Below are 27788 nucleotides of genomic sequence, written 5' to 3'. Positions count from 1 at the left end.
GACACTTTTCTGCGAATATCTCCGCTGGAGAGTCATGAGCTTATAAAGGCTTTTGCCTTAAAACACAAGTCATCCGAGCACCTTCATTGACCATCCATTCTTGGCTGCACCACAACTGCAATACACTGCAACGCTGTGTATTGGCTGACATTTTAATAACAGCTGTGTTTCGCATCGTGCTTTGAGAGATGCGATTGCCCCTAGACAAAAAGCCGCACAAGTTCTAGATGACATGTTATATAAGCACCGGTTCAAATGTTCGTTGTTGGCGTCGTGTTCGCATCCAAGGTGTTCGTTGTTTGGCGATTCCGCTGAAGAATCCGTCGACTTTCCCGCTGATTACGTCGACTATTCTCCTGCAGGTGGCGTCGACGGTTCCGTCAATGCTTCCGTAAACTTTTCTATAGGCGCTACCGTCAAAGGTTCCGTGAACGATTCCGTCAGACGTTCTGACGACGACTCCTTCAACATTTCCGTCAACTCTCCTGCCATATCATCTGTCAAAGATTTCGTGAATGATTCTGTCAACTCAGATTGCTGGCTCGTTTCATCGGCACTAGCCGACGAGACTTCAGGTGCGGCAGTGGTGCTGTGGTCCCCCGTTTCCGGTTCTGCTTCACTGGTTGCATCGCTGTGGACCAAAGCGTGAAAAAATAAGGCTCGTTATATACGCAGTGTAGGCACGTGTAATAGGACACATGTTTCGTCACAAAATTCACGCTTCCGAAAGACACATGACGGTATTCGCGGAAGCATTAGAATTCAAGTCCTAACACTAACTTCTTGCTCACTCCTACCAGCACTGGAGAAGTTGCTGCTGATTGCTCTTGGGATGGCGCCTGCATGATGTGCAGCCTTTGTCACAAGTATACATCCAAAGGGTTCACTTCCAATCAGTGTATCGCGGATTTTGTACCATCAGTGTAAGTCACAAGGTTGGGACTCTATCGATGTCACCCCTCCGGCCCTGAGAAAGGCGAAAATCTTACCAGCGTTTAGAATCGCTTACAATGGCAAAGTCAGCATGTTTCACAGTTTGACGAGGTTCAAGATTCGAACTACATTTTAAAGAGAAAGGAGTGAAATCTGAATAAGCTGTCGTCTAGCGCACTCCGTTTTTGAAAGGGGGTGCTCTAGAGGTTGGCTTACTCCCTTCCTACTCCCATTTAGGCGTACTCGTGTTTAGAGGGTAGCCAAGTTTGCAGGTAAATCAAGTTATTTTGCGCTAGCATTCGAAACGGGCATCGTAATCACCTAATAAAGCAGTGACTGCGTTCAGGCTTCTCCGTACAGCATGTCACCGGCAGTGAAGGGGGGGGGGGGGGGGGGGGGGGTGTTCGCATGCTGACGACATCCGCGGACGCGATACATTTCTAACGCATAAGTGGTTGCGGAGACCCTCGAATGAAGGATACGAATGCCACCCCAGGCAAAGTGTGTGCTGAGTTGCACGTCTACATTCGGCGACGCATGGCAAGGCAGAAGCAGCGGAAATCTGACTGATTCGGTGGTGACGTCATCGCTTGACACCTACACAGCATTGCGTTGTGCGGAGAAGCCTGAACATAATCTCAGCTCGACAATGACGCCGCCGTTCAAACGTTAGCCCCCCCCCCCCCCTAAATAATTACATGCTTTCCCTATCAGGTTCATGCATTCGAACACTTTAAGCCCGTCGACTAGTAGAAAAACGGTTCAGATTCTTTTTAATTCAGTCTTAAAATTGCCGCGAATCCATGAGGCCCAGGAAGCGCATGGCCAGCGTAATATTTTTTTTTCTCATCAAGAGGGCTCAGCATTAGAAGGCCTAAAAGAAGGAGAGAGAGAAGAGAAAGCGATGGCATAGTGTTAACATGTCCTGAGGGTTCATTTTACAACATTAAGGGGGCCGCAGTTTTGGCTTCAAGAAATGTGGGCACAAGAGCTCAGGAACGGACAGCATAAATAAGCTGGTTATCTGGTCAATTGTGCTGGCGCTCTGCTCAGTTACTTTGAATATTTCTGACACCATTTTATGGATGCTTAGGTCCTGTGACTTTTCACTCAATTAAAAAAAATATCTATCAGAGGAGAAGTGTCTTGTCAATACCTTGTACAGAGGGCAACGCTTCAATGATGAAACAGGACTAACATGATAGTTTTGAATTGTAACTAGGAATAATTTATAAACTGCTGAAGGCTTCGGCAGCGGCGGCAGAGGTGTCTGGATGAAGGCTGAAATTGCCGGCGCCCTTCACTATACGGCGTCCCTTATAGCCTGAGTCGCTTTGGGACGTTAAACCCCCATAAACCAAACCAAATCATACCAACGCTGACATTTCTGTTTTTACAGATAGGTTCCTACTTTCCACGCACGAATGCTTCTCATTTTTGTCGTTATATTCATTGCTGCTGCTCCACAGATTAATGCCCTTGCACCTTCTGTGCTCTGGTATTGCCCTAATATATGTTAGCAGCTCTAATCACGCTAACCTCTTGCGTGCCACGAACCTTCAGGTGAAAGAGAGGGGTTTTGTATCGCGTACAGTGTGCTTCTGTGGCTGCCACGCAGGCAAATATTTCGGGCTGTCTGTAACGACACCAAAGAAGCCGTCAGAAGCTGCTCGTAAGAACTTTCGTGGGCGCTGCATGTACTACTGCCAACAGGTTCAGGGACGTCTTGGTACACGGCCTGGGCGTCACATCTGCGCTCGCTAAGACGCTTGACGAGCTCAGGAAATTGAAAGCCGAAACCATGGAGAACCCGCCGCGGTGGCTCAGTGGTTAAGGCGCTCGGCTACTGATCCGGAATACCCGAGTTCTAATCCGACCGCGGCGACTGCGTTTTTATGGAGGCGAAACGCTATGGTGCCCGTGTGCTGTGCGATGTTAGTGCACGTTAAAGATCCCCACGTGCATGGACGAAATTATTCAGGAGCCCTCTACTACGGCACCTCTTTCTTCCTTTCTGCTCCCCGTCCCTCCTTTATCCCTTCCCTTACGGCGTGGTTCAGGTGTCCAACGATATATGAGAAAGATACTGCGCCATTTCCTTTCATCAAAAACCAATTTAAATTTAAGTCATGGAGACGGAAGCGAGACTACAACTTATGAGTGCGTCTTGCTTGAGGTTGACAAGAACGAAAAGGTTATATTGCCAATCCGGGGACCGCGTCGCGAATCTTGAGGATAACGTTTCGGTTGGCCAAGTACGCCAAATACGTGATGGCCTTATCAGCTTCGAAGCACATTGCAGGAAGCTAAATTTGTAAATTCGTGGTTTATCCTTTGATAAAAATGAAAATTTTTTAGAATGAACAAGAATGCTACAAGTATGCGACAGCATTGAGTTTTAGCTTCTCGGCGTCGATGTAACTCAGAGCAATCTTGTTCTTCGCGCTGGCACTGGCGCCCAAGCCATTGGTGCGTTGGCGTTTCGTCATTTCCAGAAAAGGGGGAAGGAATGGGATTCAATATTACGCACGTCCGAATGCTTGGAGAGCCAGCGCAGAGCAGAGCTGTACAGAGGCTAGAGCTGTGATGCACGCGGTGATCGTGCTCTCCTGTGTTCTTCTGTTTGTTTTGTTTTATATATCTCGTGTGAAAACAGCGAAGACAAGACAAGGACGAGAAAAAAATACGACGGCATGAGCACTGCTCGTCCTCGTCTTGTCTGCGCGTGTTTTGTCACGATGAATTGCGAACAAGCCCCGTTCATCCGTCTTAGCAAACTTTATATAGCTACCCCACTAACTAAACTGCGCTCTCTCAGTGCTCATAAGTTGTATCCGCCTGTTTTATAATGTATTCAGTACTTTGCACACATGAAGTGCCACATTTTGTCTCATCACTGCATGTCAGTAGGTTAATCTGGTTTTACGGAAGCCGTTGTCGCACGTTATTCGCCAGTTTTGTGCTTTATTGTAATTTCCTACATCGCTAACATTTGTAAGTTCCTTCTCTTACCATCTTTTCAGCCCTCGTGACAAATTTGTGATGACATTGTTGCAGTTTCATTGTTCTCGATTACGCCAACATCTTGCGTTTACATCGTCTGTGTTTCCCCCTGCCTGTAATCTCGTTTGTTTTTGCTATTATTATGGCCACTGCTATCGTGGCTTCATTACGTAAGGCCCAGGAGGAGGGCAATCTCGTCATGGACTTTTCATCTTCGATGGAAATAAAGACTGACCTGAGAGCGGGGGAGGGGGTTAAGGGAAGAGAGCTGTGCTGAGAAGTGTTGTTTCATTTAGCGTGTGACCATTGGGGCGTCAGTAAATCCAGCTAGTCCACAAGGGTTCATGGTTTTCCACAAAATCGATTTCTGCACAGTCATCTGCAAAAGTTTGCAGGATGCAGATGTGGCGAAAAAATTACTTCATGGTTGCCTCGTTTGTCAGTCAGCTGGTATTCGTTGAGAAGATGAAGCACGCGCGCCCTCCCATATGCCTCTATACTCTCCAGTAACCTGCCTTACCTGACTAGATTTTCCGCGAACACGCATCCCGCGAACTTCTCTTCATGACTGTACATTCGCACTTATTTGTAGGCTCAGCGCTGTGTGCCTGTTAAGCGTGATGTGATGATGCTCCTGCGTTAACAGATTTTCTATAATTGCTCATGACTACGCGTGACGACTCCGTCTGGTTTTTACACTGCCTCCATAAGGAGGACGACCAAGGAAAGCGCGCGCAACTATTAACATCAATTTTCTCATTCCTGCCGTTTACCTGTTGCTTCTTATTATACTTTGCAACGCTTCTATTGAGTTTACTTACCAATCTACGAATTATTTCGCAATTTTTTTCAACTCAGGTACCCCCCCCCCCCCCCCCCCCCCCTCCAATGCGTTACTATCGGGAACGAAAGTCTCCAGGACGCGTGAAAAGTGACCTAGGCGCGTAAATGTACGGTCGTCTCATCTCGACTAGCCTCGGCTCTCACCTCCACCTGTGTGGCATCGAGCCTAAGGCTAATAACAAAGCTTTCGGATAGGGTTGCCGTACAGGTGTCCTGGACGGTTTTGTCCCCGAGAGTATATTTCGACGCTTGTTTTGTATTGGCACACTTTCGTAACACAAGCACTCTTTAAGTCGTTTGTGAAAACCGTTGTTCAACACCCGGGCCGCACTTTGTTCACAAGCTTCTCTTATTTTTGTGCGCGTTAGAAAATTTTGTATAACATCCCAGCCTGCAGTGTTCACAATTTAATGGCCTACCAAATAAATAAATAAGCCCCTAATACTATCGATTTGAAAGCACCGAAACTTGAGTGCATCCAAAATTTGGGGGATACTTAAGCTCTGCCTTTAACGGTATGACTCGATAGATTCGATAGAGTTAATGGGGCTTGTCAGCGGCTCCTCTGGCCCACTCAGACACGGGCACTGTTTCCATGGTATGTGAAAGACAATACGAGATACATATAAAGCCCCGCTCTCCACTTTAACGAAACTATACGAACGCGTCCGTGTGGCCCAGGGTTAGCGTTTCCGACTCGCAACCCAAAGGTCAGGGGCTCGATTCCCGACTAACTACACCAATTTTCTTTCCAGCGCAGTTCGTTTTCTTAATATACACTTACATGTCCTCATGATATGTGAGTCACGTTGCGGCGTTTTAATCGCCAGTTTTCTTAAGGTTCAATCGCTTTTTATTCCTCAACCCCACGTATGATGTGACCAGCCTCTCGACCAATCCGGATTTTCCGCACACGCCGACGACAACGCCAACTACGCCGGGTTCTCCACGGAACGGGGTCCCTAACGTTATCACGCAGGTACTTTTACCACACATTTTCGATGTAAACCAATGCGGAAATACCGGCGGTAGGCATATCGGCTCTGAGTTCCGTGCAGCTCCCTCAAACTACAGTTCTCGAGCACATCGTGAACCCTGCGGTCGCCGCCCGCTCAACGGCTCTGTGACGCACCTTTGGGATGACGTCGTGCTGTTCGAGGCGGCAACGCAGGTGTTTTCCACCACTTCTGTACCGGGTCCGCACCGGCAGACATTCTCTATACAAATTGCTTGGTGCCTGCAGGGCGTAAACTGGTCGCAGGTGCCGTTCAGTGATCCGGCTGCAAACATATCACCAAAATGCAATTGCTAGTCCTGCACAGGACAAATAGCAGTCGGATGTCCATCTCAAATGTATCGCATCTATCTCATCACTACTGCCGAACGTTTCCATCTCATCATTCATTCATTCATTCATTCATTCATTCATTCATTCATTCATTCATTCATTCATTATAAGGTATTGTTATGAAAATATTGAAGGTGATGGCCCATTCTTCCGACGTGTAGCAAAATTTTTCTTTTATAGTTTTTTCCATCGCTCGCATCGAGCACTTAAGGCTGGCATAGAAAGCCAATGGGGAACGCTTTTGACGACAGCAAAAAAAGTTAATAGCAACAAAGGGAATGCAAGCCTTCCTACGGAAGACCTGTGGATATATTGTTTGTTATAGTGAAATCTCTCATTATATTAAAAAAACTGCTTTCATCAACTCTTTCCCGTTCAAAAGCGTCTTTGTCAAGAATTGTTGGGTATGTTTGGTCTTTGCGACGAGCACCAAATTGCACAGAGGTTCATACTAGTACACAAAGTTGTCTTTCTAAACAGGGTCAGAATTGAAAAAGAAAATTTATTAAATCAGTGTGAGAATAGAATTTAAGCGTCAAACAATTCCAGGTGCCTGTCAAAAACCAACGCTGACAACAAATCTATACTAGTCCTTAAGGTCGCTATCTGATACTTTTAGTCTGCGCATCAGCGTGTCTTAAAGGGTCGCGAGGATAACTGTAAGGGTTTGCACGTACGAAGCTCGCTCGGAAAAGTGTGTCAAGTGTTTTCGTATTGTTACTTGAAACCATCTAGCTGCCGATTAAAGTTGCCAATGTTTCCAGGCTTCTCTACACAGCACAGTGCCAAGTGGTCGGACGGCTGTAGCATACGACAGCTGATGATGACGTCAGCGGCGGTAACATCCAGACTTGAGCGGCCTCCGCCCGCGCCCTATCGTGTCTTCACGAACGTTAACCTGCCCAAGCCCGCAGCTTTTCGTGTCCCTTGAACGAGACTTGCGAAGTGAAATCCGAGAACTGAAAAATGAGCAGAGAAATATAACCCAGAGTTTGGAATTCGCACATCAAACGATTGAGGACCTGGAAAAAAAGCTGGACGATGAGGCAGCAAAAAATACGCAGCTAAGAGTTGCAAATGAAGCTCTCCACGCAAAGTGTTCATCCCTGGAAATCAAAATAGACGATCTCGAATACAGGCTTGTTCAGTCTGAGCAATATTCCAGAAAAAGCAACCTCGAAATTCAAGGCGTAATCAAGAAAGAAACTGAATCACTCCCCGAAATACTGTCCCACATTGGCAGCTTGATAAGTGAGCCTATTGAGGAAAGCGACATTGAAATCTGCCATCGCGTCCCGACAAAGAAAAACGTCAACAAGACCAACATCGTCGTCCAGTTTAGATCACGAGCGAAGCGTGATGCTGTTTTGAGAAAGGCTAGGAAGGAACGGTTCACAAACACTGACCTTGGTTTCGAAGATACAACCCCAGTTTATGTAAATGAACATCTTTGCCCAGCGCTAAAAAAGCTTCTTGGAATGACCGTGAAAAGGAAATACGAACACAGCTGGAAATCAGTTTGGACGAACAACGGAAAGATTTTCGCGAAGCAAGCAGATAATACGCCTATCATTCAGATAGCGAGGGAGTGTGATGTCGAGAAGATTGTTTCCAGGCAGATAGGCGACACATCGGCTCGTAACGAGAGTGGGCAGGAATGATGACTCCACATAGCCAGAACATAAGTTGCACAATGAATTATCAAGAGCTCGCTTTACCTACCGAAGTCAAATGTGATTTCCCCTTGTGCGAATCTGTTATTCATATAAACGCCCGCTCAGTTGGTAACAAGGAGGATGATATTGCTCTGCTTTTGGATCAGCTTCGCTTCAAAGTTGACATTCTTATGATTTCTGAGACATGGTATTCAACTGATTGTAAAATGGTAAATATATAGGGCTACGATAATTTTTTTCTTAATCGTCCGGAAAGACGAGGTGGTGGCGTGGCAGTTCTTGTCAAGAAAACAAAGAATTGTTGCCTGGTGTCGGATTTCAGCACTGTAACGGATGACTATGAAATCGTGACCGTCAAAAATAGGAGCGATGTCATCTCTGTGCTATATCGCCCTCCGAGTGGTAATATTGCACGCTTTATGAAATTTTATGAATCTTTTTTGGACTATGTTTGTGATAATAACCTTCGCCTGATCTGCGCTGGAGACTTTAATATTAACATGCTTGAAGAATGCAATTCTGTTTTCGAGTTTAATGACATTTTGGTTTCATCTGGTTTCAAAAATTTAATAATCACGCCAACTCGTATCACAAGAACTACATCATCAGTACTTGACCTCCTTGTAACTAATATCGATACCACTGTTTACAATTCTGGCACTATTGCGTCCGACATAAGTGATCATTGTCCAGTTTTCATGGCATATTCTACCCACTCACCCAAATCTATCAAACAAAAACAGTCCTTTATTGCTCAGCACATCACCCAGAATGGTTTACAGGCATTTCAGCAGGACATTCTTTCACAAGACTGGTCACCTGTGACCAATAAAATGGATGTTAACGATGCCTATAATGAATTCATTACACGTTTTGTGTGTGTGTACGCTAGGCATTTTCCATTGAAGATGCACAAACCTTCAAAAAAAGCCAGGAAACCATAGGTAACTCGTGACCATTTAAAGAAAATTACAAACAAAAACCGCCTCTATCATTCTTTCTTGAAGACACGCTTAGAAACAACCTTAAAAGAATTTTAAGAAAGTCAGAAACGAAGTGAACAGTGAACTTAGACGGGCAAAGTGTGCATATTACGAACATCTGTTTGCACATGTTGCCCGGCAGAGCCCAGACATTGCTTGGAAGGCTATGAACGACGTCCTCGGTCGTGAGAGCAAAAATTATATGCCAGATACTGTAATGGTAGATGGTAATGAATTACGGGACAAAGCTCTAGTATAACACTTCAATCATCAGTTTGTAAACGCTGCTGCCGCATGTAATGGCACCCCCTCCACAAATTCGCACCATAGTGTTGTCACTGAAACCATATTCCTCCAGCCAACTGATGAATCTGAGATATACAGTACTTTTATGTGCCTGCGGAACAGTAAAGCATTAGACATTCACGACCTGCAGATAAGACCGGTTAAGTACGTTTTACCGATAATTAGTCCTGCACTTGCACATATCTTTAATTTAATTCTAGAGTCTGGAACCTTTCCTGAGCAAATGAAAACAGCCAGAGTATCTGTTATTTTTAAAGGTGGCGAACGTAACTTGTCCACTAACTACCGCCCGATATCTGTGCTGCCTATCTTCTCCAAGGGAATTGAAAAAATCATTTTCACTCGGATAACACAATTTTTCGATAAAGAAAACGTTATCACAGCTGCACAATACGGATTTAGGAAAGGCAGATCAACGGAATCAGCTTTGTTAGCACTTAAGGAAAATATCTTGCGGAATATTGAAAATAATTTGTTAACTGCTGCCCTTTTTGTAGATTTCAGCAAGGCATTTGATTGCTTACACCATAAAGTGCTCCTTAGTAAGCTGCAGTCATATGGCATTCGCGGTAATTGTTTGGCCCTGCTGGAGTCCTACCTCAGCCACAGGACTCAGTGTGTATATGTAAACGGTTATATGTCCTCCCTCCTACCAATTACTCACAACGTTCCACAAGGTAGCATATTAGGACCGTTATTATTCAATACTTATATAAATGATCTTGTAAACATAGATGCCACAGTTCAATTTATAATATATGCTGACGACAGTACCATACTTATTCCCGAGTACAATGTGGACCGACTAACAATAAAATGCAATGAAGTCCTCCAGAAGTTATCCATATGGTCTCAGCTCAACGTAAATAAAATAAATACAATGAAAACAAAAGCAATGATATTCCGTGCCCGAAATAAACCTGTTGAAATACATCAGTCTATTAATTTTCAGTGCCATAACATCGAAATTGTGGACGTTCATAAAATCCTCGGTGTACATTTTTCTCAGAACTTAAGCTGGGATGCACACACTCACTATCTTAGGAAAAAACTATCCTCAGTTGCAGGCATGATATCGCGTTGTCGGAGACTGCTTCCAGTAAAAGCTAAACTTCAAGTCTATAATGCTTTATTCAATTCCTATTTAAATTACTGTTCGTTGGTATGGGCCACAACAACAAAGACAAACTTAGACAAACTCCATTTGTTACAAAAGAAGGTTATCCGCTACATTGGAAATATCGATCCAACAGCCAGTACTAAAGATGCGTTTGTTTCCTTTAACATTCTTTTTTTCCTCTACTGAAGTCAAGAACTTACTCTCATCTCTGGCATTTTTAACACTACGTAGCACAGATATACACACAAGAAGTAAAGATGTCTGCGAAATCCCCCACTTCCGCACTTATTATAAACATCAATCATTAGCACATAACCTGCCATCAATGCTTAATATGTACCAAAACACAACTCGTCTGAATCCCAAGAAATTGCGCACGTACTTCATAACATTGTGAACCACATTTTGATGTTATACTTAGTTTTTTCTACTGTGCTTCCTTTGTTTACAATTTCGTACTGTTATTTATGTCAACTTGTACTATTTTTAACTATTTTTAGCTCATTTTGGCGAATATGGTGCATTACATACTGTATTATGTTGCCGCAACAAGTTTTTTTTTTCTTTTTTTGCGTATGGTGTACATTTATTTATTTATTTATTTATTTATTTATTTATTTATTTATTTATTGTACCCTCAGGGCCCGAAGGCATTACATATATATTGCTTTATATATATATATTGCATTGCTTTATATTCACATTATTTTTTTTTCTCAACTTCACTGTTCTGCCATGTAACGGTCTCCTGGGCCTCGTCAAGCTGCTCACCCAGCTTTTAGCCCAGGAGACCATTCCAGTTCTTTCTGGAAAAATAAAGAATGATTGATTGATTGATTGATTGATTGATTGATTGATTGATTGATTGATTGATTGATTGATTGATTGATTGATTGATTGATTGATTGATTGATTGATTGATTGATTGATTGATTGATTGATTGATCTACTTTGAGCGGCGTTGGTTTCTCCTCTCGAGGGTCTCTGCAAGCATTTCGGACCTTAAAAAAAGTACATTGGGCACAGCAGAGAGAACCGTACTTTATAGTAAGCATCAAAAGGAAGCTTAATGGTTAAAGAAAAAGTTTAGTTAGGACTGCAAATCCATAGTTTGTCAGCTCACCGCGTGTAAAGGAAACTGCTCTTAAAGGACCACGAACCACTCATGTATTAAAGAAGCATGCATCAGGGCCGTGCGGAACTGTGAAACGAGGCTTTCTGCGTGTGCACCGGAGGGCGGTTCCTTCTACGATGCGAAATGTGCGTCCCTAAAGGCTGAAACACTCGGGAAAAAAAATGAAACATGATCCGCTCAAAGTCCCCAGCTGCCTGCCTGGCACAGTTTGGGAACACACGACATAGGGCACGGGATATTGCAGTACAAGTATGTTAGCTCTATTCGCCGACGTAATCGCCAGCTCTGTGCTGAGAGCAGAAGCTTCAGTGGCGTCACGGTTTTAATCGGCGATGCAGTAACTGTTTCAGGTGCTAGTGAAGATAGTTTACGTGCAAGCTGTCTATACCTTTCAAGCTCGCTGAATTGTCAAGAAATGTTTCAGCTTCCCAACCGTCGACTACAGTCTTGCATTGCTACCATATGCTTCTTCATGCCCAGCACGCCATCAGTTTCATCCACCATCTGTCTGCAGGGAGCTTGTGACATTAGGCTTGAGCTCGTTATTCTAATAAGTTACCGCTAAAACGACAAGGACACATATAATGTGCCACCCCGCCTCTCTGCAAGCGCGAAATCATCTCTGGAAATCATCCCTTTCATTCTTATAGCAAGAGCTATTTCTAGCAAATTTTAGCACCCCATCCCGTTTAGTCACGTCACAATTCGTGACGTCGTAATTGTTTGACCGTTACCCTAACGACACTCTGACGTCTTCAACATAGACGTACTAGGCTGGCTAATTATAATCGGATAAAAGTCAAGGAGGGGGTTATTCCACACCAAATAACCCGGAATTTACGCTCGACCATTTTATAATTCTTTTTAAATATCATGGTGCATGAAGTTGGTATGGTAAACAAACACTCTCCCAGCAGAGTTTCAGCGAAAAAAAAATTATTCGTGCCGTGGCCGCCATTTTAAGTTCGCAAATGATAGTTAAATCTTTTTAACAAAACAATATAAAAAGTTGTAGGGTTTTAACGTAGCTAAACCGAGTAGACATGCGAGTCTGGTTGGCTCATGGTGATGCTTTTCTGGGTCGTCGGCACATCTGGTTCGATAGTAGTATTGGTTAGCTAGATTGTCGTATATGGTTAACTATAGTAGTGGTTAGTTCGATTGCAGTATTATTTGATGAAGACAACAATTTGCAATGCACAGCGCGAGAGTGTCTATATTATTTCGATAGTAGTGCCGGTTCCGACCATTGACGGAGCAGTTGCGCAAGGCCTCCGCCACTGGCGCTCCGTCAAAGGTCAAAGGTTCACCTCGAATTTTTTACCTTTGGTAGTGAAGTAGCGCTTTCGGTGTCTCGTTAACTCTCAATTTATAGTGTCAATAAAACCTGCTTAGAAAATTTTATAGAGGTGTTGAGTGTTAAGAAAGTTTTTTTTTGTATTAAAGAACTGCGTGCACCAAATGCTTTCTTTCGTGCTTTATTGTAAAAAATGTACCTGTACGTATCGTCCGCGATATTCACCGACGACCCCTAAATAATTTAGAACTTAACACCTTCTTCACGCTGTTTGGGATTCAGTTTCATCAACCAAATCATCGATGGTTGTGACGTGTAGTTGGTCTTTTAGTTCACGTGAGGCGCAAAAAAACGACAATATAACTTATGACACGTCGTTTGTTGTCATTTAAACTCTCGTAGCAGGCTAGTTTGAGTGCTGTATAGAATCAACACTGCATGCGTATCAGCGTTTATATCGCAGTTTTTTTCTTGCCTCACGTGACCTAAAGGCCAACTACACATCACAGCCATCGTTCGGTTGATGAAACCGAAACGTCATGAGAGCAGAAATTAAATTATGAATTGTACGGCGGTCGTAAGTGAATATCACGGTGACCCGTGTATTCGAATGTCTAATGCATCATTTGAAAGAAGAAAAAACTGAGCTAAATTTAGCTTTCTGTATTCCTTTAAGGGTCCAAAGGAGTACTAGCAAGCAGCGGAGGTAATTTGCCCAATATTAATATTAAAAATGGATGGCTCGACACTGGTCCTTTATACGACCAGCCTTTGCCAATACACTTCCAATATTGGGCAAATTACCTGCGCTGCTTGGCACCTGCCGGGTGTTCGTCAGGGGTATGACAGTTACGCAGACCACTTAGTTTTGTGACGCCTCTTTGGCGTCTGCCATAAGCCTTTTTACGTTTCATCAAAGGAAAGCGCAAGGTAGGAAAGAGGGTCGCTTACGCTGGTACGAAGACGTGGCACGGTTGGTAGTTGCGGTGGGGATCGTAGTATCTGCGTGAGAAGGCAAGGCGTTCTGCTGAAATCACCACAACAATCGGTGATCGGCCACTACTGAGAAATTAAAAAGCAACCATATGGCGGAAGCCGATGACATCACATGTGGTAAGAGAGGCCCAGGCGGGTTGAAGTACTTGAGATATACCATATGTACACAATTGTGTACACAGCTATTGAACCCGCAGCTGCTTCTGAGAGTGTGCCTTTTCCTAGTAGACATTCCAGAGACAGTCCATTAAGTACATGAAGAAATTTTTCTAAACGATACTACGTCCAATATTTAAAGTTTTCTTTAAGGTAATTTCAAGACAGTTATAACGTGATGGGCATTTTTTATTTTAGGTGACGAATGCAGTTATGAAATATTTCTCAAAACAAGCTTGGAGCTTGGAGGCACGTGCTTCAACGTAATCACATAAACCAGCCTGTGAAAAAATTTATTACGAACTTTTAACATTATGGGCTGGAAGAAAAAATAAAACAGGTGATCGCATGGTGCCTCGAGTCTCCACTTCCTGCAGTCATCGTAAGGATGTTGCTACCTGGAAAGTATGTGGAAGCTTTTTAACACAATTTGTAAATCCACATTGTGTTTCACGTTTCAATACAAATAATTGGTTTTCATTATGCTTGAAGATCACTTAAGCGGGAAAAAAATTGAATACAAATAGCAAGTAGCGTGTGAGAGGGTTAATATGGAAGAGGTACCAATTCCTCGATCCTTCCCCCATAGTAAGAAACTTGTTTGTTTGTTAATAAGCTGACTACCTTTTCTTTGCGAAGGACACGGTTCAGAAAATGTCTCGTCAGGTCAGACCGCCCCCAAACCGTGCGCTCCAAGTGTTGCTAACATTTTAATGCATGCTTCGGAGCATTTGTAGAGTAATCAGCGTATTATACAATGAAATATGTTATCAGCTCCAGCTCCCATTGCCGGCAAGCTATATAAGACTAACATCGTCCGAACACCGCGGCGGACATGAGGTCAATCCTACAGCCGAATCAGTCAAAAAGGTTTGAAAATTATCCGTCCGAATACTGTCCAGCAGAAAACAATAACTTACCATAATCCCGAGCAGCACTAGAACCAGCGCTGGTCCAAACATAGTGGAATCGGCACACGTGGTGCCTTAGATCACTTGGCCGCCACCACAGAATCAGACGTTTACTGTCAATCAATTAAATATTGCCCGTACCTGTTCGGCCGCTCATTCACTGTCGTCACTGATCACCACGCTCTCTGTTGGCTGTCTTCACTAAAAGATCCCACCGGTCGCCTTGGTCGCTGGGCTTTGCGCCTTCAAGAGTATTCATACTCTGTCGTGTACAAGTCCGGTCGTCACCACCAGGATGCTGACTGTTTATCCAATACCCTGTGGAGCCACCTGACCTCGAAGACGCTGAGACCCTACCCAGCCTCTTAGCTATCACTACTCTCACCGATATCGCCAACGAACAGCGCAACGACTCATCTTTACAACCTATCTTTGATGGCCTCCGCTCTGCAAACCGATCTCCGTCTCTGCACCTTTATGTGCTCCAGAATGGCATTTTGTATCGCCGCAACCTACGCTCCGACGGTCCTCCGCTGCTCCTCGTCATACCCCAACATCTACGTTCTTCTGTCCTTGAGGAATTGCACGATCTGCCGACAGCCGGCCACCTTGGCGTGTCCCGCACGTACGCTCGAGTGCGGCACAGCTTCTTTTGGCCTGGTCTGTATCGTTCCGTCAAGCGTTACGTTGCCGCTTGCGACCTGTGCCAACGCCGGAAAAAGCCCTCCACTTTGCCTGCCGGTCTTCTACAACCCATCGACGTACCTCCGGAACCTTTTCACCGTGTTGGCCTCGACCTTCTTGGCCCTTTTACCACGTCCCTCTCCGGTAACAAGTGGTTCGCTGTCGCAACTGATTATACGACTCGGTACGCCATCACGCGTGCTTTGCCCACCAGCTGCGCTACCGATGTCGCTGATTTTCTTCTCCAAGACGTAATTCTTCACCATGGCGCCCCTCGTCAACTGCTCACCGACCGCGGTCGTTATTTTCTGTCCAGAGTGATTGATGACATTCCTCGTTCGTGTGCCACGCAGCACCAGCTCGCGACAGCTTACCATCCACAAACCAACGGGCTTACGGAACGGTTCAACCGCACGCTCGCCGATATGTTAGCAATGTACGTCTCACCGGACCACCGCGATTGGGACGCAGCCTTGCCTTATGTGACATTTGCGTACAACTCTTCACGGCATGACACAACAGGCTATTCCCCTTTCTACCTTTTGTTTGGTAGGCACCCCCTATTGCCTTTGGACACACTCATGCCGCCTTCTTCAGTCCCCACCACTGCTTACGCTCAGGACGCCATCGCCCAGGCCACGCTGGCTCGCCAAATAGCCCGTAGTCGGCTCCGTGCCTCTCAAGCTTCCCAGAAGTCCGCCTACGACCGCCGGCACCGGGCCGTCGAATATCACCCCGGATCACTCGTCCTTCTCTGGACGCCGTCGCGCAGCGTCGGTCTCTCCGAGAAGCTCCTTTCTCACTACCGTGGCTCTTGCCGTGTGGTGCGCCGAGTCACCGACGTGAACTATGAAATTGCTCCCCTTGCGTCCTCGCCATCGTCCTCTGGCCCCTCTACCGACGCCGTCCATGTATGCCGCCTCAAACCTTATCACGACGCTCCTACGCCACCACTCTAACGCCGAGACGGCGTTTCATCAGCCGGGGGTCCTGCAGCGGGTAGACGACGACGACGACATGGAGTGAGTGAACGAGTGGACGAGGAAGAAGACGAGAACTCATCTCTGGCTGTGTTCTGAGTGCCGCCCGTAGCTGTTCATTCGTTTTTGTAAATAACTGTAAATATATTCTTTCCCGCAACAATATGGAACTAAGAATTAGCAGCAACTAATAAATTTCTCATTGCGGCCCATTTTACATTTGACTGTTATTCAATTTTGGATTAAGCGAGTAAGGGAAAGGGTTTCTGAATTATTCAATACTCATGATCCTAACAAAAAGGGATCGGTGCCATTTTTGGCCTAAACTGAAGTTTAATCTTAAACTATAGCGGTTACAAGTACCGTGTCCCAACAAAGCGGACGCACGATTGGGCTTCGTATAGATGTGGGACAGAAGAAAAAAAACTCACACTTATGAAGGAGACTAGGCCACCTTGAGTTCCACTCAGTTGTCGTTTGTAAGTTATTAGAAAGACATATATCCGGCATTGCTGACGTGCTTATTTGGCTAAATACTGGGTCCACATTGCGCAAAACGAAAGTGGCGCAGTTTTCTAAAGCTAGCCTAACGCTACTTTACTTGCTTCGTGAAGTTCGATGACAACATGGTGGCTCTCTTCGAAACAGTTGTTCATCACTTCAGACCGAATACGCCGTCGTTATGGTTCTGGCCGGCGCATTTATCTAATGGTGACGCTAACTTTCGGTGAGTTATTTCGATTTGACGAAATGTGCTCATTTTTTATTAGGATAAAAAGACACTAATTATGAGAAAGTTAAAGAAAAAAACTCGATCTGTGCGCCTACCTGTGAATATCATGCCCGAATTTCAATATATACAAAAACACAAATCAAGAGCGCCGGCTGTTGACCGCAGCTTTAGCGTATAGGGCCTCCTAAGGTCCTCCGAGCGATAAGCCCCTCAGGGACCACGCTTCTGGAAATGCTGCTGGCCTTAATCGTTAAAGGGCAACTGAAGAGGTTTTAGGATTTGATTATTTTATACGAGCCCAATGTGTGAAACTTCCAAGGATAGCATGCGAAATCTTTTTGCGTTAGCGTTTGAGAAGGTGACGTAATCGCCAACTAAAGCGGTGTCGGTGTTCTGGCTTCTCGGAAGCGCACAGCAACAGGCAGAAGCCGCAGTAACGACGTCACGCACTGCGGCGGTAAGTCTCCAGCGAAGAAGCGGTTGTTTCAAAGAAAAAAAAATGAATGCCGTCGAAGGTGAAGCGCACGAAGCATTGTTTGGCGGCGTCCGAAGACGCAAGTCAGAACGTAGACGAAGGCAGCGGTCATCTGAAATTTCCACAATGATGTCACCAGAGTTTCCTCCAACGCAGTGAGAGTCCTCCGCCGGCTGTCGAAGTGATCGGACGTGCGCCTGGCGCGCTCCGTCGACAACGGGGGCTGCATCGCACTCAAGGACCTGAGTGTGGGCGAAACTGGCTGGGATCAACGACGGAAGAAGTAAGAACGGTGGACCGAACGCTACAGCGAAAGGTGGGCCGTACTTTTTACGATACCGAGCCAGCGAGGCGTCAGGAGAGGCGAGGAGAGCTAGGCCTAACGAGGCCTAGTGGCAAGGACAAAGAGGACTAGGCCTACGGCCACGCCTAAGCGACCTCGTACATCATGGAGGTGGTAGAGGGGAGAGAAATGGATCCCGAAGAACCGAAGATTCCGGGACAGTGGTTCAGAGCGAAGAGAAATGGGAAAGCAATCCCAGAAGAAGCAGAGACAGGGAGCCACGTGGACGGCTCGAAAGGTGGAGGAAGAGCGACGGAGAGACGCGAGGGAAGATAACTCGTGGAAAAGTCCGTGGAGAGACAACAAATGAGGATTCCGAAAGGATTTGACAAGATCATTCTGAGGCCCCAAGGAGGACTCGAAAGGCTGATGAAATATGGGGGAGCCTTCCTGGCTGATGCAATCAGCAAAATGGCGGGCAACGAAGATGGAGGAGCGGGAGACGTAATCACGTTCAACACGAAGCAGCAGTCTATACTCGTGGCAACGGGAGATGCGTCGAGAAGAAAGAAGTACGCGTCGCTCACCGAACTCATAGTGGGCGACGTAAAGACGACGGTAAGCGCCTACGTGGTAGCGCCGGAGAACTGCGGAAAAGGGGTGATATATGATGCACCGATTTTTTGGACGGAGGACGATATCCTAAAGAGACTCGAGTACTTTAGAAACAAGAACCCACCCGTATTGGGAGTGAGAAGGCTTGGGAAAGAAGCAAAGGCAGTCCTAATTCTTTTCGAGAGCAACAAGGTACCGTGGCAAGTGTAGCTGTCGCCCGCACCATCCAAATGCGTACTATACAAGAAACGCTTCGAAGTATGCTACGCATGCGGCAGGCTGGGCCATAGGCAGGACGTATGCCCGGACCTAGACAACAAAAAGTGCAGAAACTGTGGGGAAGAAAACCCACAGGGAAGTCATCAGTGCAAAACCAAGTGCCAGCTCTGTGGAAAGGAGCACCCATTGGGAGACAAGAAATGCAAGGAGATGTACAGAACACTGTACGAAGTAAAGAAGAAGATATGGGAGAAGAAACAAGAAGAAGCACAGGTCCCAAACACCACGAGCAGGCGAGATGAAGGAGCGTCGCAGGGACGACAGCGTCTCGAGACTGGGGAAAACAAGAGCAAAGACCAGGCAACACCCGGGGCCCAAGCGACGCCGAAAGGGACAAGAAGATCGAGATCCAGGGACCCAAAGAATCCCTGGGGCAGGAGAGAGAGCAGAAGCAGGACCCCGACCAAAGAACCCAAACAAGTAAGCTTTGTAGAAGGGTCTTCCCAGGCTAAAGACGATAAAGATAAATAAATAGAACAGTTGAAAAAGAAAGTGAGTGAGCTTCAAGGGTTAATAAGTAACCTTAAGAAAGCAATAAAGGAAAAAGAGAAGGCAGCACCCCCTCTCCCTCGCATGCTACCTATACAGCCCGTGCAGGCAGCACAACAAAGTACCCCCTCGACACCTAAGCGGCAGGAAGCGGTAGAGGACAAAATGAAGGAGGCAGAAACAGTCGGGAGACCCCCGCTTAAGCGAAAGGGGGACAACGAAACAGATATATGGGTAGAGGTAAAGAAGGAATGTGAAGAAAATAGGAATGCCATAAAGGCGATACAAACAGAACAGAGAGACTTCATGACACAGGTCATGGCAGTACTCAACCAGATACCAGAGAACATGAATCAGATTTGAGAGCATGACGGCAGAATTACAGGCGCAAAAAGCTGAATTGCAAACGCAGAGAACTGAGCTGGTTGCCCTAGCGGAACGACAGAAAAACTTGGAGGACGCTTTTACCCTAATTCAATATGGCCAGAAACGCACGAAATAAGTCCATTATTTGGCAATGGAATTGCCGAGGATTCCAACGCAAGCGAGCGTTATTGCAAAATTACGAGGATACGTTAGAAGAGAAGCCGCTAGCGATAGCGATACAAGAGACCGGGAAACCAGCATCCCTGCCAGGATATCAGGCATTCCACAGCGACAGAGGAGAGAAATCGAGAGTAACGACTCTAGTAAAGAGAAACATAGCTACGATCGAACATGAGATTCAATCCAGGGACATAGAAGGAGTCTTGGTAGAAATGCTCACGGGTAGGAAAGAAGAGCCTAGCCTCTTCCTACTTAACATCTACTCAAGTCCCAAACAAAAAAAAGTAAGGTTCAGGGCCATATTCAGGAAAGCCCTGAAAGCAGCAGGAAGAAACCCCTCTTCATAGTAGGAGATATAAACGCAATGCGTGAGGAGTGGGGATACAATAGAAAAGATAGGAAGGGAAGACAGCTCTGGGAGGATATACAAGAACTGAGTCTGACACTACACACTGATCCAGGAACCCCGAAGAGGAAAGGGAACAGTGTCACTGCAGACACCACACCTGACCTAACACTGTCGAAGAACACCAAGGCGGTGTCCTGGGAAAATACGGGGCAAGACCTAGGTAGTGACCACTATATAATAGCTACAACAACGACCAAAGGCATCAAGGAAAAACGGCTGAAGCAACCAAAAGTTACAGAATGGGACCAATTCAGGAAGCGAAGGGAAGAGTCTGCCGCTACTACAATCACGGACCTAGAAGAGTGGACAAATACACTTAAAAGACATGCCACCAAAGCGACGGCAACTCTAGAAGGCCAAGAAGCTCCGTTAGTGGCAGATAGTAAACTTCTGCACATGTGGGAGGCAAAAAAAGAGGCTTAGAAAACCGACTTAAAAAACAGAGATGGAATCGGACCCTGAAGAGACGAATAGCTAGGCTAAACCGAGAGATCGAAAAGTACGCAATACAGTTGTATGAACAAAACTGGTGCTGTAAATGCGATGACATGGAGAAGGGAATGAGCCTAGCGAAAACCTGGAACATCCTGAGACACCTGCTAGACCCAACCCAGTCAAAGTCACAGACGAACATTAGATTGGCCAAACCACGGCACAAATATGAGGGAACAGATGATAGCTTCATGGAGGAAATCAAACAAACATACATAGGGAACATAGCACGCACTAACCTGCCAGATTATGAGGGACCGGGCAATGAAGAACTGGACACGCCCATAACGGAGGCGGAAGTGAGAGCGGAGATAATCATGCTCAAAACTAAATCGGCTCCAGGCCCGGACGGAATAACCAAGAAACCTGGATGATGAGTCGATTACTGCTACAACTAAATACATGCAGCAGGTGTGGGAAAAGGGGAAGCTACCAAAGCAATGGAAAGAGGCAAGCATCATTCTTATTCCCAAACCTGGAAAGCCCTTAAAATTGGAGAACCTCAGACCAATCTCCCTCACCTCATACGTAGGGAAGTTGATGGAGCATGTAATCCAAACGAGGCTAACCAGATACATGGAGGACAAGAAATTATGGCCAAACGAGATGGTCGGATTTAGGCCAGGCCTAAGTACTCAAGACGTTATGTTGAGATTACAACGTGACATCATAGACTCTCGGACTAAGGACACAAAGGCAATCTTGGGATTAGATCTTAAGAAAGCTTTCGACAATTTAAAACATGAGGCGGTCCTATCGGAACTTCAGGAGATCGGTGTAGGCGGCAAGATATACAACTACATTAAAGACTTCCTGTTTAATAGGACAGCCAAAATAAGATACCAGGACCTGGAGTCAGAAGAAATAGAGCTAGGCAACAGAGGTACACCACAGGGATCGGTCCTATCCCCGCTCCTCTTCAACCTAGCCATGAGAGGCCTCCCAGTGAAACTGGAGGAATCGAGAACTTACACTTTAGCATGTATGCGGACGACATAAATGTCTGGATAAACAAAGACAGCGATGCAGAGATAGAAAACAAACTTCAAACTGCGGCAGACACAGTAGTGGAGTACGCGGCAGGAAGGGGGCTAGCCTGCTCGCCAGAGAAGTCAGAACTCTTAATATACAACCCGAAATCTTTAAGATTAAAAAGGGATAGCAATCTTAGCATTATAGTAGGAGGCAAACCGGGGCCTAGGGTTAACAAGATAAGAATTTTAGGCCTTTTTATTCAGGAAAATGGATACAATGATGAAACAATAAAGAAACTGGAAGGATATGCAGCGCAAGTAACTGGAATATTCAGAAGAATAGCGTTCAAAGGGAGAGGACTCAAAGAAAGGAGCCTAATAAAATTGGTGCCAGCATACATAATCAGTCGACTCCGCTACGCTACACCATACCTTAACATCCGGGCCCAGAAAAAGATAAGTTGGACTCAATAATTAGGAGGTGCTACAAACGAGCGTTAGGAATACCCATAAGCACCTCAACGGAAAGACTCCTAGCTATGGGGATACACAACACGTGGACGGAAACGGCCGAGGCGGTCAGAACAGCTCAGCAGGAAAGACTTAGCCAGACATATACAGGCAGAGCCATTTTAGGCGTGGTAGGATTGCAGGCAGACAGAGGCATGCAGCAAAAACAAAACATCCCGAAGGAGGTCAGGGAACATCTCAGAATAGACCCACTTCCGAGAAACATGCACCCCACCTTCAACAGTGAGAGGAGGGAAAAGAGAGCCGAAGCCCTCATGAGACGCTTCAACGAAATGAATAAGGAGACGGTAGCATACACGGATGCGGCGAGCGGTAGGCTGGGAGAAGCTGTAGCCTCAGTGGTGGCTGGCAAGGGTACAGCAATATTAGCAGCTACGGTACGCAGCCGCAATTCGGAAGTATCAGAAGAGGTAGCAATAGCGCTTGCTTGCGTGGGAACAGAGGCAAACTATATAATAAGTGACAGTAAAACAGCCATCTACAATTATGGAAGAGGTAGAGTCGCATCAGAAGCGGTGAGGATTCTAACGGGGAAAAAGATGAATAGAAAAATTAGCCTAATATGGGCACCAGCTCATACGTCAGTTCCAGGCAGCGAGGCGGTGCACCTCTTAGCCCGAGATCTCTACCTCCGGGCAGAAGCGGAACCGCCAGATTGCAAGGAACTAGACGAGAGACTACAAACATACACAGAAATCATAGAGAATTACAGAATGCAGAGAACTGTCCCTCCTCGGGACAAGGAGCTCGGGAATAGAGAGGCAGGGCTACAGGCGGAAATTTCATAAACCCGGTATGGGCGTCACCACGTCCTACAAGCCAAGGATATAAAAGATAAATGTAAACAATGTGGAGAGAGGGGGAACCCTCGACCATATAATTTGGCAGTGTGTACACTCCCCAGGGGTGAGGGAAGGAATAGATAGTAGAGGAAGCCTGGGAAACCCTTCTGCAACAGCGCGAACCCCGCGACCCAGAAGAAAGCCATACATCTGGCGGCAGAGGCCGCGAAGAGCCAACAACTCTTGGCCTGCATCTAGTCGCGGAGGCGCTGGCCTCTGACACTAGGCCTGCGCACCAGGGGTAGGGAGTAGAGGGCCTCCATTTCTGATGGAAATAAAAGTTTTTGGAACTGGAACTGGAACTCCAATGCAGTGAGAAAGAAGCCTGAACATCGTCGCGGTTTTAATCGGTGATTACGTCACCATTTTGAATGCATCCTTTGCATCATTTGCATCCTTTTCCTAGAAGCTTCACTGATTCCAGTTCTTGAATAACCTTAAAATTTTCAAAACCAATACACCTTCTCTTTAATGGTTAAGACCAGCTTAACCAGTAACGCTGGCAGTTATTTGCAAGCTGTTGCACTGAGCCAACGGTAATCAGAGCTTAGCGAAATGTGCACATTCTGCATTTCTACTTCCTTTACGACAGCACGGCGTTGAAAAGGCCGGCGGTTCTCTTCGGAGGGAAGACGAAGGACTCACCCTCGTTCGGAAGCAGCACTGAAACGAGAAACAAGGACATCGATCAGTAATCTGTTCGCTCTGAAAAAAACCCAAAATTGGTTTTTGGGGAAAGGAAATAGCGCAGTAACTGTCTCACATATCTCGGCGGACACCTGAATCGCACCGTAAGGGAAGGCATAAAGGAGGACTGAGAGAAGAAAGGAAGAAAGAGGTCCCGTAGTGGAGGGCTCCGGAATAATTTCGACCATCTAGTGTTCTTTAACGTGCACTGACATCGGAAAGCACAAGGGCGCCTTTGCGTTTCGCCTCCATCGAAACGCGGACGCCGCGTCGGGATCGAACCCGGGTACTCCAAATAAGTAACCGAGCGCCCTACCACTGAGCCACCGCGGCGGGTTCGCTCTGCACTGCGGATTTCGCTTTTAGAATAGCATTTGTTTATGGAACAGCACTCATTTCTTTGAGTAAAAGAAGATGCTCGTTTAGGTTCTGCGACTATATACAGTATAGATTACAACGTGACAAGCTTTAGAGCGACAGTTGTACAGGGTACACTATTTTTTAATGGCGCCGCCGTTCTAACGTTTCTTTACTCGTAACTCAGATGACCTGGAGAATCTGTCATCTGGGGCCATGCGTTTTTCTTTCTTTTTCGAAGCCAAAAGGTGCTGTAAAAAGCTAAGCCTCGTCAGTGTGAAAAAATCGCCTATCGCCCGCATTGTAGTAGCTTTAAATCTTTTCTTAGTTACTCGCGACATAGAGCGTTTACCTATTCAGCTACCTTTCACGCAGTGATTATGAGGATTTGCCTCTTCAGGCAAATAAAAGACCGTGGCATGTCTACGTGACAAGCAGGTTACGCTTTCATACATTGCATAGGCTTCTATAGGCGATTCAGGCAGTGGTAGTTACCAACAACTCTCGCAGGCTGTCTCACACAACGTTATCAAGAGCGTTAAAGGCCGTGATTTTCTGTTATCCAAATGCGATGCTCTATTATTGTTAAGCAGATTCTTGGAGGTCAATTTCAGAACTCCTGGTGTTAATTTATTTAGTACTCAAATAATGAATTATCAGTTAAACGTTCTAGATACCGGAAATATGTCCAGAAACGAAGAATAAAATGGCTGAAATTTTTATTGAGAAAAATGCTGCCACCGGTGGGGCTTGTGAGAGCCAGGCTGCTCTTCCCAGGCAATCTCTCGCGACCATTCATTAACTGCCATTTCACTGTGGTCAGTTCACTCACAATCCGATGGGCAGGTTGTGATAACTCCACAAGGTCGTGTGACCCAGGTGGCCCTGCTAGGTTGCCGGACCGACCTGTAGCTCCGGCTGCGAGGCTTCAAACGGTCGCCGACGCAGGACAATTTTTCCCGACACGGGGGGTACTAAACCTCTCGCATTGAAAAATGAGTTGTACGAGTTCTATTTGCCTTAAACCGAACACATAGGGTCACAAAACAAACGGCAAGCTGGATTCGCCATAAGCCAGAAATGACAGTCGGAGTATGACGAGCCAGGCTCGTCAAAGTCCACTGGGACAGATTTAAGGTGGCCTTTATCGATATATTACCGTATTCCAAAGACAAAAAAAGTTAAGCTCACCAAAAGCGGAGCTTTTGTAAGCTAGAAAAGGAAAAAAATTAAACAGAATCATCCCCACCAACCATCATTTTTCTCAGTCAAACAGTATTGACCTCAAGACGGTTTTTTACACACGGATCCGTGACGCTAGGCCAGACAGTCACGCACTTCCAAGCAGTGACCAAGAATCCGTATCAATCTTCAGTCAGAAGTTTAAATTCATGGCACGAAAAAAATTTTTTGGATTTTTAAAACCTATTTTCTCAACGGTAAACGTGATTTTAAAGCCGAAAAAACTTTAGGGTAGCCAGACAGCCACATAATCAATTCTCACTGAGAAAAAAGATCGGTTGCAGCTGATAAAGTCATAGAGAAGCTAACGCCAACCGAATAATAGCTAACTAAGTACGAATGCAAGTAATGTGAAATAGAACACGTGAGCAGTGCCGGCCTGTCGCGCACCTGTGGAAGTTTTCGAAATCCGAGTCCGCGTTTTATCAACATTGTATAGCGTGCACCAAAGGATACAGTGCTCCCGCCGGTATTTCAAAGGTTTCAGTGTACCCGGCACCCTCAGGTGCTCAATATTACGCTGGAAAAGTCCCGCTTCCAAGTATATTCAGCTCAGATAACAGCATCATATAAGAATCACGGGAGTTGGTATAAAGGTCGCCATAACTCATCCGCCTCTGACACGGACTACCCGGAACTGACTAGAAGTGAATTTTCTCTCAATAAGTCACAAAGCCGTCGACTGGATGTTATCGACGCTATCCACATCGCTTAGAGGCCTCTGCCCGTGCACACCTGTGTCGGCGATGCGCCAACACCTCCTCGTAGAACTCACTGTGCCGGAAGCCGATGAGGCCGCCAATGTAGACCAGTAGTCCGCTGACGGCCATCCACATAACGAACAGCTGCCAGAATTCGAACATGAACACTCTCTTCCGGAAGAACCTGTGGGAAAACCCACGCGTACACACAAATTATAAATAAAAGGAATGGAATGCAGCCCATTTACTCTTAAGTTACTCTGAGGTTATCACGTTTTCAATCGACGTCTCGGCACGCGGCTAGTTTAGGAATAGCTACGGTGCCCTGTCCAGCGAATTCATAAGGGGTTATCCGACACGGCTTCTGACGTCACGTCCCCCGAAAGCGGGCACTTTCTGACACTTTAGGCTGACCAGAAACTGGCACAGACAGTACAACAGAGCTTGCAGTACTAGCGCCAGTAAGCGCTTCTGGTTACATATTGATTGATGAGTAGAAAAGGAGTTAATTCTGGCAAAAAAAAGTAACGATGTTACGATGTTCGGAATAAGCGAGGTTTTGCTTTGGCAAGATTCCGCCTCGCGAAACCACAGCACCAAAATTTGTGTACGGACACCCTAAAAAGTGTAAAAAAGGTACTCTACAGACCGAACACCTTTCGGGGTGTTCGTAAACACATTTACGGCTCTGCGAACACTCTAGCACCACAAGGATATTCTCGAGCATCCTTAATGTGATGTTGAGCACCCTCATAAGGTGTCAGTCCTGGGAAAAAGCGTACACCTTTAAGGGTGTAAAAAAGTTTTAGAGTGTAGAGATGAAGCATGTAGCTCGCTTTTGCACCTTTCTCGCGGCACCGTCTTGATGCGCGCAGTTACCGCGATGAAGATGCGCACCCAGTAACTTTAGGCACCCCATCGACACCAAGGGAGTCTATCAGATAATATCGCTGGTAAGATGTTCTCGCTACGACAGCGTAGAAAATTTCTGGGCAGATCGCTGGGCGGAATGTTTACATGTACAGGCTCCCACAAAAGCTTTTAGAACACAGAAATCACGAAAAATGCTGATTTCATCGTCGACCACAAGTTCAGCCAGGCATTCAGAGGCGCACTGTGCAGGCCGCGGAGGGAACTACAAAGCGCACCCTTCAGTTCATGGCTGTACACTTAGGTTGCTCAGCAGTTAGGCTTCATTGTAATTTTAATGTTCTGATTACTACTGGGGGCAGCTGTACGTGAAGCATACGCCGGGTTTCGTGGTCTATGCTTTGTTGGTTCCGTGATATAATGCTTTCGCATTAATAACTACCACTTTTCGAATGACGCGTCAACCGCGCTGTGGGAAAAGGGACAAAGAGGAACTGAAAGACGGAAGAGTTCTAGAAAGAGGAACCATGGTAGTGGGATCCGGATGAATTCCGACCAAGTATTGAAATTCCTTACGGCGTTCGCTGGAGTTCTTCCTTTGGCTGCTTGTCCCACGACTCCTCTCCGGCTACCGGGTAATAAGAGTCGGAAGGCGCGTACCCTCCCGGCATCGCCCCGTCGGCGAAGGGCGCGGCAGCGGCGGGGGGGCCGCCTCCGGGAGGGTAGCCAGGGGGTCCCGGTGGCGTGTACCGCGGATACTGAGACGGGGGCTGCATCGCTCCAGGCGCGTAGGGTGTCGCTTGTGCCCCTTGGCGTTGTGTGGCACCCCTCGGACGGACGTCGTAGATGGGCGCCGCGAACTCCCCCGACTTTGGATATTCTGCCATTGTGG

General features: G+C 46.2%; 1 protein-coding gene across 1 annotated transcript; it reads right to left on the bottom strand.

Annotated features, from left to right (window-relative positions):
* Positions 1-348: 348 nt before the first annotated feature.
* LOC144108370 (uncharacterized) lies at positions 349-27788 on the bottom strand. Its single transcript, XM_077641620.1, has 6 exons — positions 27473-27788; positions 26101-26210; positions 23685-23702; positions 13596-13646; positions 5912-6059; positions 349-631 (listed from the first exon to the last, which is right to left on the bottom strand). The coding sequence occupies exons 1-6, from the start codon at positions 27781-27783 to the stop codon at positions 349-351; spliced, it is 921 nt and encodes a 306-aa protein (XP_077497746.1). The 5' UTR covers positions 27784-27788.

Source organism: Amblyomma americanum, chromosome 10 (genome assembly GCF_052857255.1).
Source record: "Amblyomma americanum isolate KBUSLIRL-KWMA chromosome 10, ASM5285725v1, whole genome shotgun sequence".
NCBI lineage: Eukaryota > Metazoa > Arthropoda > Arachnida > Ixodida > Ixodidae > Amblyomma > Amblyomma americanum.
The sequence above is the reverse complement of the archived record's forward strand: the minus strand, read 5'-3'. Positions and strand labels throughout refer to the sequence as shown.